Below are 12,974 nucleotides of genomic sequence, written 5' to 3'. Positions count from 1 at the left end.
CACAAACCTAGATGGTACAGCCTACTATACATCTAGGCTATATGGTACAGCCTATTGCTCCTAGGCTACAAACCTGCACAATATGCCACTGTACTGAGTGCTGTACCCAATTGTAACACAATGGTTAAGTATTTGTGTATGTAAACATATTTAAACATAGAAAAGGTACAGTAAAATTATAGTTTTATAATCTTATGTCACTACTGTCATAGATGTGATCTGTTGTTGACCAAACATTACGTGGCGCATGACTGTATTAAAATAAATGTCATGAAATAATAATGATTGTGATTTTCATATGTATGGATCATGGAGAAACCAAATGTTTGAGCTGACAGAGGATAACTCCAAAGGCTTATGCAGAGATGAAGGGAAGAGAAGGGTTCTTATCTATTTAAGGGAAGTAAGATGCCATGGGTGCCCCTAGGATTCATCTAGGAGTGAAATACCACATTCAATTATTTTGCCTTCAGCTTTCTCCCACAAAAATTAGGGGATATTTCTTCCCCAATTCTCCCTTGCATGTGAATGCACTTATTTCCAAATCTCCATTCCCCTTGGGCTTATTCTAGTCCTTAAGCTTAATACCATTTTAATTCATATACATACTTTTAAAATCAGGAAACCTCCTCCGTTTTTAAATTTCAGTAATAACTTATGCTGGACCAGTAATGAAAAAGATTAACTTTGCTTTTCTAACTGTAGGGCAAAAGGTTTATAGTTGAAGGATGGAAGAGTTTTGCCAAAAGGTATAGTAAATGTATTGTACTAAATCATTCTAACTCAAAAGCCATTTTTTTAATTTCTAATACAACAGACAGAAAATGCAAACTCTTAGTAATATTATACCTTGTAGCATTGTCCACAATTAGCTGAGATTCTGCTCTATGGTTTGTCTTTAGCTCAATAGCACAATTTCTTGACTTAAGAGTCTCAAAAAGATCTTTCAGCAAGTTACCAGGTTCAATACTGGGTAACTGTCTAATGTCACCTAAAAAAAAAAAAAGATACAGTAGCAAGACTTACTCTGAGAAAAAATACCTCTAAGATTGTTTAAAATTATTTAAGAGTTTAAAGTTAAATATTTTACAAAAAACATTTAAACAGTATAAGATATAAAAATAGTAATAACACGATAAGGTGACAAAATCTAAATTGAACATCTTTCATACCTATAACCACAGGGAAACTGGGTAGAGGCATATGTTTTAGTCAACATATTAGGGAAAAAAAACAGGCCTTAGACATTTGTAGTTAGTCCCTTTTTCAATCATGTTCAATGTCTTACTGAATGTGGAAGAATCTATAGCCTCAAATAGATAAAATAAGTGTATAAAATATAAAACAAACAAATAAATGCATTTGATAACAGATATGTTCTAGTAATCTAATAGTGATGTTCTGCTCTATTAAAAATTTTTTTGCATGCAACAAATAAGCCCTAAATATAAGAAAAACATGTACTGGGGGAAGCAGAGAGAAGGCTTAAGCCATTAATAGAATCAACTGCTTAAAAGACATCCTCAAATACCTAAAAAAAAAATAATAATTTTTATATACAACTTGATTCTCCAATTGTGACTTTATTTTTTTCTCCATTAAATCATACAGTCTACAGAGTATGACTACCCAAGAGAATCTAACTGAATCTTATCAGAACTGGAAGGACTTAAGAGGTGGGTGAGGTCTAATTTATTAGCTTAGAATCCTAAAATTACTTTTAAGTGTCTACAGTTCAAACTTTTTATTATTTCCAAATGATCCACACCCTGATTTACTCTGAATCTGTGGCACTTTTACTATTTTAATAGCCATCATTTAGGTGATTAGTAGTAGCCCTTCACAACCCTATTTCATTCACATCCCAGCCTGCTAATATCCTGGCCAAAACAAAACAACCCAAGCTGATTAGGAGAGTGGCCAGATTTAACTTCGTGTAGCTTTGGTATCAGTTCTGGTGTAAACAACTAACTAAATGGTGTAAACAACCAACTAACCACAATACTTTGAAATAAACATCAGAATTCCAACAATATTTTAACTTACCAAGGATAATAAGTTTAGAAAGTTTGGAGTGCTCACACAATAAATTTAAGACCGATTTGAAGATTCCTACAGATACCAAACTCCCTTCATCCACAACCAGAACTCTAACCGAAGAAAATTTCCATGGTTTGTTTGTGGTCATCATTGTCTGATTCCATGAATAGAAGCTATAATTGACCTACAAGCAAAGTATGGCATTCCTAAAGTCAGGTTATAAAATCTACAAAACCAAAAATTAATAGCAAGTTATTTTGAGGCAAAACTCTTAAATTGGCAGGGGTGGGTGGGAAGTAGAGAAACACAAAAGTTATAGGGTTGAATATGCAGAACAGACAGACCAAATAAATCTAAAACCAAACAAACAAAAAAATCAGATTGTTCCAAAATCTCAACACTTCCCTCATCATTCTTAAACACAGAAAGCTCCCTATTCTTTTCCATTCCCAAATAAACCTTCTCGTGGCCACCTGAGATATGCCACTGAAGCTCTTCCCTTCTCCCAACCATAGTACTCCATTCTGGAATAAAAGCAGCGCTTTCTCAACCTAATTATGAAAATACTTTTTCTTTCAAGTACTACAAACTTCCTCACCTCAACTTTTTAAAAACTACCACCGCACCATCCCCAACAACAAATAAACAACAAATTCTTTATTACAAATGTAATACTATTTATTATTTTTTAAACATAGATGAGAAAAAATTGGTTGTAAAATTACAACCAGAGAACATTCAATATTTTAGTGTATATCATCCCAAAAATGTTTCTATGTCATCAGTATGAACATTTATAGGTTGATCCCTAATCTGCAAATTCAAAATCCAAAATCCTTAACTTTTTGAGCACTGGCATAACACTCAAAGGAAACACTCACTGGAGCATTTCAGATTTTCAATCTGTATTATGCACAGATTTTCTAAATGTATAATATCACATCTTCACCTAATTTTTCTACTAAAACTAGATTCAACTGTCTTTAAGTAAAGGCTTCATAGTTCCTACACAAATGCATCAATTCCCTTCAACAAAACCCCCTATGCTCGCAGTAGCCATGTCTCACAACATTCGGAATTAGCCATTTCTTTTCTCTTATTTGATATATTCAATTTATTATCTTAGAAACGCTGACATTTTCCACTGTATTTCTAGTGCTAGCAGCTTGATACAGGCTCCATCTATCAGCACTTTGATGACTCCGATAGCTTTGCAGCCAGGTTCCCCCCCACACAATCCTGGGATGGGATTGCCCCACAAAACACAGGACATCCAGTTAAATTTGAACTTCAAATACAAAATAAATGACTTTAGTATAAGCAAGTCAATGAATTATTTGATACATATTTATACTAAAAAATTAGTCATATTTTTATCTGCTAAATCTGGCAACCCTAGTCCAAGGATGATAAATGGCACTCCAGTGCTCTTTCTGTGCTCTTGTACTCTCTCCTGAGCCTAAACATAGCTTCAGAAATATTCTCTCACTCAGCATCCCAAGCAGATATTAAGATACTACCAACTAATCAGAGTTGAGACATTGGATCAAACTTGGTAATGATCCCTTTCGGGTGTCCCCTTCTAATTCAATCCTTCAGACTAATCAGACATGAAGGCATAGTACAAAAAAAAAAATCATAAACTGATCAGAAAACTCTTCCACCGATAAGCTACACTGAACATCTAGGTCTCCATTCATTCATGTGATAAATAAAGGTAATAGGCAAGATATAAGTGGTTCATGGCTCTATGACTCTATATTATCTTCCTTAAAACTTCTTTCACTCTCTTGCTTAGGAACCTAAATGGCTCCCTAGGCGATCAAGTTAGAGTTTCATTGTTAGTGTGCAGCATCTGTAATAAATGAGGAAATAATGACACCATGGAAAGAACAACAAGCTGGAAAGCTGGAAAGCCAGAAATCTCCATTCAAGTCCCAGTTCTACACCTAACTGAGATCTTGGGCAAAATGTTTAACATCCCCACACTTCGATTGGCTTTTCTGTAAATGTGGAGATAACATCACTTTATCAAGGATGTAATGAGATAAGTCAAAATACTAACTTTAAAGCTCGAATTCACTGTCTAACCCAAGTTTAACTTCCACTGTTCTGTCAGACACAGGCTTCATTCCAGTCAATGAAGTCACCTCAAAACCCTCCAGGCACACTATGATCATATTCCTCGATGCCTTTGCAAAGGCCTTTCCCCTAAGTCCAATGTCCTTTTCCTCACCTGAGTCTCCATGTTCCTTGGAGTCCAATTCAATGATTACCTTCTTCAGAAATCTTCCAACTACCAAGTTTCTTTATCTAAAAAATGGCAGGTCAGGGCTAGGGCTAGAGGAACCTCTCCAACACTTTACAAGCTTAAACTCCAGGATTCTTTTTTTTTTTTTTTTTTTGAGACGGAGTCTTGCTCTGTCGCCCAGGCTGGAGTGCAGTGGCGCAATCTCGGCTCACTGCAAGCTCCGCCTCCCGGGTTCACGCCATTCTCCTGTCTCAGCCTCTCCGAGTAGCTGGGACTACAGGCGCCCACCACCACGCCTGGCTAATTTTTTTTGTATTTTTAGTAGAGATGGGGTTTCACGGTGGTCTCGATCTCCTGACCTCGTGATCCGCCCGCCTCAGCCTCCCAAAGTGCTGGGATTACAAGCGTGAGCCACCGCGCCCGGCCCAGGATTCTTAATTATAGCCAATACTATTTTTTTCAAGAATGTTAATTTATTTGAAATTTTTATTATGTGACTACTATTTGTCAGGCACTGTTCTAGGTGGAAGAAATAGACTTATTTCCAGATGAGCAAAGTCCTCACTTTCATCCTACAAAATATAAGCCTTTTACTTCCATTTCCAATGTTACTCAAAATGTGGTCGATGGACTGTGACATGTTTGTAACCAGCCCCCATGAGAAACAGATATTGTACCAGGATCTAAACTAAGTATATCATTACGCCTACACTCTAGTGGGACTGATTTTTTGTTGTTGTTTTTACACAGGGTCTTACTTTGTCACCCAGGCTGGAGTGCAGTGGTCTAAACACGGCTCACTGCAGCTTCGACCTCACAGCCTCAAACAATCCTCTCACCTCAGCCTCCTGAGTAGCTAGAACTACAGGTGCATGCCACCACGCCCACCTAATTTTTTAATTTTTTGTAGAGATGGGGGTCTCACTACGTTGCCCAGGCAAGTCTCAAACTCCTGAGCTCAAGTGTTCTTCCCACCTCGGCCTCCCAAAGTGCTGGGGTTACAGACAGGAACCACAGCACTGGGCCCAATAGGTTTTTTTTTTTTTTTTTCATAAGACTTTCTCAATGAAGGAAGCAGTGCACTGATTTACTTCTACCATTAGCTCCTTTCTCATGCAAACTGGTAACAATTTACAGACTGCTGCTTTGAAAAGCATTGATCTAAATGATTAGTTACTGCAAGACAGGGACCCAGGAAACATTCAATAAATTCCTACTGACTGCTTTAAGAAATAAGTTTGTCTTTAAGGTAAATTTTTTTGTTCGTTTGTTTTTTGAGATGGAGTCTCGCTCTGTTGCCCAGGCTGGAGTGCAGTGGCGCAACCTCAGTTCACTGCAACCTCTGCCTCCTGGGTTCAAACGATTATCCTGACTCAGCCTCCCGAGTAGCTGGGACTACAGGTGCATGCCACTATGCCTGGCTAATTTTTTGTATTTTTAGTAGAGACAGGGTTCCACCATGTTAGCCAGGATGGTCTTCATCTCCTGACCTTGTGATCTGCCTGCCTCAGCCTCCCAAAAGTTCTGGGATTACAGGCGTGAGACACTGCGTCCAGCCGACAAATGTTTTATCTACAGATGAAATGTCAAAGGTTTTACCTGACACAGTGTGTAGGCATGAAGACCAGTTTTCTGTCTTAGTAAGCCAGCTGCTTTCCCTGTAGGTGCTGTGAGCAAAACTTCTGTAGCCTTGCCCGCCTCTAGTTGACTTTGCTCAGTAAAGGTAATCCATTCTTCTGAAGCATTCTGGTCTTGTTCAAAATCTTCACAGGCTTTTTTTACTTCTCTTTCTTCTAACTGCTCTATATGCTTAAAAAGACGGCTAACGATTGTGGTCTTCCCACATCCACCTTTCCCACTTATGACTGTCACAGGATTGAAGCAAATCATTTCCAAAGCAGCCACCTGATCCCGATCCAGTGGAACTTCAACCTGATCCTGATCCAGCTGAACTTCACTTATTTCTGCATTAATTTCATTTTCACCATTAGTCCAAATATGGTCACCACTGTCCTGTGTGTCCACAACATCCACAGGATTTTCTAATCTTGCTTCATCAGGTTTGCTCTCATTCAATGCATCATCACTTGAATTCTCAGGTTTTGTGGTGTGAATAGAGGCAAGCACCTTTTCGACATCGACACATAAATGCCAAGGAGGTCTCTTCATCAGGTCACAAATTGAAAAGGCGATGGCTCTTTCAGCGTGGTAAAGGTCATAAGGGAAGACACAGGACTTCTCATATGTCACCACACCAATATCCTTCAAAAACTTCAGAGACTCCGAAGCAGCATGAAATGACATATGATCTGACAATGTCAAAGTTAAGTCATTCACTTCAACATATGTGTGCCCATGTTCTCTACATATCTGCTTCAGTCTGGAATACATTATTAATGCATTCTTCTCCAAATCAGTCATCAGCTGGAGGAGAGACTCACACTGACAAAATGCTATCCAACTTGCCTCACATCGCAACAGTTTCCACTCTCTGTAGGTTATCTTTAAGAAATAAAGTTCAGGTTGGTTTATAAACATCATAAGTGTTTATGAATAAGTTCTTTATTAATAATTTTTTAAATCCCAGAAGACATGAACTTCAACAAAATTTACAGAAAATACCATAGAACATCACTAATTTTCTAATTGGCTGCACCGTAATTAGAGATCTATATAATTTTTAAATAAAAATTATATTTTATCACACTAACACACACAGTTTTAAAAGTGAAATAACATTATAAGGCTTATCACAAAAAATATGAATCCTTTCCTTATCCCTTCTCATGCCTTCTAAAGGTAACATCTCCAACACTGTAGTTATTTCTTCCAGAATTTACTTCCATATTTCTAAGTACTATAGATATTTTTCCTTGATTTTTAAAAGATTTTAGATATTTATTAACTCCTTACTATGGAAAGTCTATCTCTGTGGAAGGTCACTCTATTTTATACCATTACCTCCACAGGTGTTTCTTTGGTTTCTATATTTGAAAAATGTTATAGTATACATTTTGTTCAATTTTGGTTAAATAGGTATTTATTATGCTTATGCAAATAGGATTCACAGCTGAGTGACAGGATGTACTCTGTTACATTAAGTTTTCTGTTGAACTCAGTATGTATCATGACGTTAACATCTGCCTCATTTTCTTGGCTTGTGTAGTTTTCTGTGTGTCTATCAACAATTCTGCCTAAACTCTTCAGAAGAGATACAGAACTCCCTTCACTATAATCTACTGAGCACATCATCTATCGGCTCCATTTTTTCTTAATGGAGACATCACTCCTGAGCCCTCCATACCTTTTATGGGCTGAACTGTGTCCCCCCAAAATTCATCTGTTGATGTCCTAACCCCCAATATCCTCAGAATGTGACTATATTTGGAGACAGGGTTTTAAAGAGGTAATTAAGGTTAAATGGGACCATTCACCTCATTGATGAGGTCCTCAGGATGGGCCCTACTCTAATATGGCTGGTATTCTTATAAGAAGAAGAGATTAGGACACAGACTGGCAAAGAAGGAAGGCCATGTGAAGAAATAATGAGAGATAATGACCATCTACAAGCCAAGGAGAGAAGCCTTGGAAGAAATCAACCCTGTCCACACCTTGATCTCAGACCTGTAGCCTCCAGAACTGTAAGACAAAAAATTTCTGTTGTTTAAGCCTTCCAGTCAGCAGTACTTGTTCTGGCAGCCCCAGCAAACTAATACAATACTTGGATAGTGGTTTACATGCTGAATGGTGGGACCTCAGGCCTCCTTTTCTCATGAGTCCCAGAATGCTGCAACCAGGCTTAAACTCTCCACGTATGATTCTTCTCTGAGAAGAGTGATTGGACAGGAGAAAACACTTCCAGATCCGGACATGAGGGGAGGGGGGGAATGTTCCCTAATGAAAAACCTGAGTCACCACCAGATAATCTCTGCCTTATCCTCACCTGGTATTCCCAAGCTTGGATGCTCTCAGTTGAATGGCATCAGGCAAGAGAAACCTCTATCCTCTTGCTAGGTGGGAAGCAGTAATCACTTAATGCCCACAATGGGGAGAGAATCTGGGACTTCAACAGCTCCTTAAACAAGGGTTCACTTAATCCAGAAGGCAGAAAATACAGAAGCTGATATGTAATGCTTTAATTTTTTCTTCTTCTTTTTTTTTTTTTTAGAGGAGGTAGAAGACCAGGTGCAGTAGCTCATGCCTGTAATCCCAGCACTCTGGGAGGCCAAGGTGGGCAGATCACTTGAGGACAGGAGTTCAAGACCAGCCTGGCCAACATGGTGAAACCCTGTCCCTACTAAAAATACAAAAATTAGCTGGGTGTGGTGGCACATGCCTGTAATCCCAGCTATTCAGGAGCTGAGGCAGGAGAATCGTTTGAACCCGGGAGGTGGAGACTGCAGTGAGCAGAGATCACACCATTGCACTCCAGCCTGGGTGGAAAAAAAAAAAAGAAAAGAAAAGAAAAGGGGAGGTAGAGAGAAAGGGATAGTGGCAGGGAGGGAAGAAGGCTGGCCCTAGGATCTTGATAGACACAACCTCAAACTCACTCAACCACAAAGAAAAACGCAAAGTCTGTGCTTCACCAGGAAGATGGTGAGCCTAGCAAGAGTGAGAGTAAGGGCCTGATCGCATCTCCATTCTACACTGGTAAGGTCTCAATAAATGTTTACTCAATTATATTAGCCTAACACAATGTGTATTGTTAATAATAAAATGTTCTATAATTTATTCTTGAAATGTGAACAGGCTCTAAAGACCTCTAAAAGAGCTAAAAAAAAGATCTTCCCTTCTTAATATCTCTATAAAGAACATCGGATTTTACAGGGTTTTTTTAAACAAAAAGGTAAACCATTATTATCTGCCTTTTACATATCATTGCTCTTCCACTCTTCTCCACTGAATAAATATATATAATAATCTCATGTTCCAGAATCTCACCTTTAAAAGCATACTGAATTTATAGACATTTTATGTAAGGGAAAAATTCCTTATTCCAGTATTTCTCAAACTCAGCATCTGCAAACATTCTTGAGGTTCCAAGAATTTTCTCAGAGTTTCTCAATTGTATTTTTCTTTGCAAAACCACCTTATAACCAAGAACTACCAAGATTAAGTACCACATTTGGTTTCCAATACCACTGGAGCCTCAGTGTGCCCCTTTACTACTCATAATCTCTAATAATAAGAACAGAAGTGGATTCATTTGTAAATGATGTTAGTGTACAAAATAAAAATCAAATGACATCATGATATACCACATGAATAATGAAAATTGTCAATAGTTCAAACTGGAAGTGGGAAGTTGAGTTGCACAGCAGAATGGACTTGCCGAATTTGTAAGAGCTTTTGACCTCAATGAAATCTATATTCAAGTTGCAAATGACAATTTAGTTACAGGACATTTGTCACATTAAATTACATAACTAAATTAATACCGATAATTTTAATGTCATCAATTTTTTTCATTTACAAATTTATGCAACTTTATAAGTTGCATAACAACTCATAAAATGTTCTTATGCTATAGTTTCTTATGCTATGGCCATAAGAAGCTTATGTACAGTTGCAACATTTGAATAAAAATAAATCAATACTGGGGTTCACACAAATTTTTTTCCTTTGAAAGAGAAAGGAAAATTGCCAAATCTGAAACCATGCCTTACACAAGATTACTATATGCTGAGCAAATGTTTTACTTACTTTACTAAATCCAAGTTTCCACGGATGTGTACCTAAAATCTCTTCTATCTCTTTCAACATCTCTTTAGAACCTGACTCTATGATCCATTTAAAGTGTCGAGGCAGAAGAACTGGAAGGAATTCCATTATTTTCGGAAACTGCAAAGCTATCATTACATTTCTAAATGGAACTAGAAGATATCAGAAAGGAACAAAGTAAAACATAAATGAACCCAAAGAATGACTGATTTGAAGTACTTTCTCATTTTGCACAACCAATTCAAGAAACCCAAGTCAAAGACAGATTAGTACATTTGCCTTAACCAGTAAGAAAATTTTGATCATATTATGACAATTGCTTTTGTACTGAGATGGTTTTCATTGTGTTTAACACCAAAATTTATGTTCTTTAAACGCTTAAATGATTTCTTAGCCTTTTGTTTCCTACTGTCTGCACTATAACAGAACAAAAATTCTGACTCAATTATATAAAGATAAAACTTAAAGCTAAGGATATAAAATAAATAATTTACATAGTAACCTTTATAATCATTTTCTATAATCATAATCTTTTGTCATTGAAGTCATTCATTGATGTACCATCAAATTTATTTGATACATTAGGAAATGAAATATTCCATATATATGAATGCCCAGATAACAAATCATATTAAAAATTATTTGGGCCGGGCACGGTGGCTCACGCTTGTAATCCCAGCACTTTGGGAGGCCGAGGCGGGCGGATCACGAGGTCAGGAGATCGAGACCACGGTGAAACCCCGTCTCTACTAAAAATACAAAAAATTGGCCGGGCGTGGTGGCGGGTGCCTGTAGTCCCAGCTACTCGGAGAGGCTGAGGCAGGAGAATGGCATGAACCCGGGAGGCGGAGCTTGCAGTGAGCCGAGATTGCGCCACTGCACTCCAGCCTGGGCGACAGAGTGAGACTCCATCAAAAAAAAAAAAAAAAAAAAAAAAAAAAATTATTTGAAACCATTTTGGACTGAAGTATTTCCTAAATGTATTATTCATATCCTTGTTGTTCTTCTCTACCTCTTTAAACAGAATAATTTACAACGGATTTTTTTTTTTTTTTTTTAACTGAGACAGTGTCTCACTCTGTCACCTAGGCTGGAGTACAGTGGTGCAATCATGGCTCACTGCAGCCTCCATTTCCTGGGCTCAAGTGATCCTCCTGCCTCAGCCTCCCAAGTAGCTGGGACTACAGGTATGTGTCACCACACCTGGCTAATTTTTTAAAAATTTTTTGTAGCGACAAGGTCTCACTACATTGCTCAGGCTAGTCTCGATCTCCTGCGCTCAAGTGATCCTCCTGCCTCAGCCTCCCCAAGTGGGATTACAGATGTGAGCAGCTACCACACCTGGCCAGCAACTGAATTTTTTTTCATTAATGATTCAAGGTAATCTCTGTGAGTACAAAAGTTAGAAAGAGAGATAAAAATCACAATTTTAGAGGTGGAAAGGAAACGGAAAGATTTTAAAGATCAGCTCATATAATCCCTTCATGTTACAGATGAGAAACCGGAAATGTCAATGGCATACTCCAAAAGCAACATAAACACATTTTTCACCAAATGGATTTTTAAAAAGAATACTATGCTAGTGGTTACATTTTAAACACTGTAGATAACTATTAAGTATGTCAATTACACTGAAACTTGATGTTAAAAATCACACTTACTTGTGTTTTCCAGAGGAAGAGTCATCTCATTGTCTGGGAACAACTCTTCCTGACCATTCTGTGCTGGCTGCTTTTGATCTTTCCTTCCAGTTTCCTCGTGGAAAGTTCTTAGTGTTTCCCTAAGATTTTCAAAGTTTAGGTTTTCATAGTTTGATACCTCCTTTACCCATGTTAAAAATTTATCAACGACATCACTGGAGACCTCACACTCTTTAAGAAAGAGAGCACAGATATGTTTTTGATTTGGTGGTGACATATCAGATTGCAAAAAGTAAGATGGAGATCCTTGAACTTGATATTGATAGCTCCTTGATCCCACCACAGGCTTTACTTGTACCTTCACTCTCCACCAAGCACCTGTTATCGGAAAACGTCCAAACACTTTAAATGTCTCTTGTGTGTTTTCATCATGAATTGAAGCTAAAAAAAAAAAAAACAACAACAACAAACAAAAACCCACAAAAGTTAACTCTGGAGATTATTTAGAAATCGTTTCCTCAAAGTTTTATCAAACTTACCACTATCTTTAATCTCCCTACAGCACTCTCTAAAGATGTCTGTTAGGGTGCCTGTAACACTGCATTCTGCCTACCTCTTTTTCTGTCTCCCGCTACTACACTGTAAATACTAAAACAGGACACTGTTTCGTTTGTCTTTGTATTCCAAAACGCAAGCACAGTACATAGCAGGTGTCTGCTGTTCCTCTTCTAAAATCAGTACCCTCTCTGCTACTCTGACTTCAGCCAATACTGGCCTTCATGCAGTTTCTTTAAAATGCCATGGCCCTTCACTCAGGTTATTCCATTTGCCTTAACTGATCTCCCCTTTACTGTTTACTACATTTACTACAGACCTCAGCTTAACTATCACTTACTTAGAAAAGTCTTCCCTGAATCTCACGTATAAAACGTCTCAAAACACTATTTAGCATTCCTTCTAAGCATTTAGTAACATTATAGTTACTTCTGCGATTAAAGAATGTTTGTTTAATACACTAGAAGATAAGCTTCATTAAGACTGCAACCTCGTTATTTTATTTCTCTAGGTTTTCCCAGCACCAAACATGCTAGCCAGTTGATGATACTTTAGAATGAATGACTAAGCCCTCCACAAGTATTTGAAACTTTTCTGCCTAAATCTGCGCTGTCCACCTACATGTGGCTATTTAAATTAAAATGTAATAAAACTTAAAATTTCTCTCCTCAGTTACACTAGCTGTATTTCAAGTTCTAAACAGCTACATATGGCTAGTGGCTATTATACCAGACAGTGCAGATATAAAACACTGCCATCATCATGGA

General features: G+C 37.7%; 1 protein-coding gene across 2 annotated transcripts in view; it reads right to left on the bottom strand.

The window, feature by feature from the left end:
* The window catches only part of HELB (DNA helicase B), a 38,449-nt gene that overhangs the window by 24,155 nt on the left and 1,320 nt on the right, over positions 1–12,974 (bottom strand). The window contains exons 2-6 of one of the 2 annotated variants that reach the window (XM_032170672.2): positions 11,674–12,093; positions 9,995–10,164; positions 5,891–6,793; positions 2,047–2,224; positions 850–991 (exon numbers count right to left, since the gene is read on the bottom strand). In XM_032170672.2, the coding sequence (XP_032026563.1) occupies positions 850–991; positions 2,047–2,224; positions 5,891–6,793; positions 9,995–10,164; positions 11,674–12,093 (1,813 nt within the window). The remainder of the gene's footprint in view (positions 1–849; positions 992–2,046; positions 2,225–5,890; positions 6,794–9,994; positions 10,165–11,673; positions 12,094–12,974) is intronic. The other variant, XM_058425641.1, reaches the window with a different exon arrangement.

This window comes from Hylobates moloch, unplaced genomic scaffold (assembly GCF_009828535.3).
Source record: "Hylobates moloch isolate HMO894 unplaced genomic scaffold, HMol_V3 SCAFFOLD_12, whole genome shotgun sequence".
Taxonomy (NCBI): domain Eukaryota; kingdom Metazoa; phylum Chordata; class Mammalia; order Primates; family Hylobatidae; genus Hylobates; species Hylobates moloch.
Note: the sequence above shows the minus strand (reverse complement) of the source record. Positions and strands in the feature narration are given on the sequence as shown.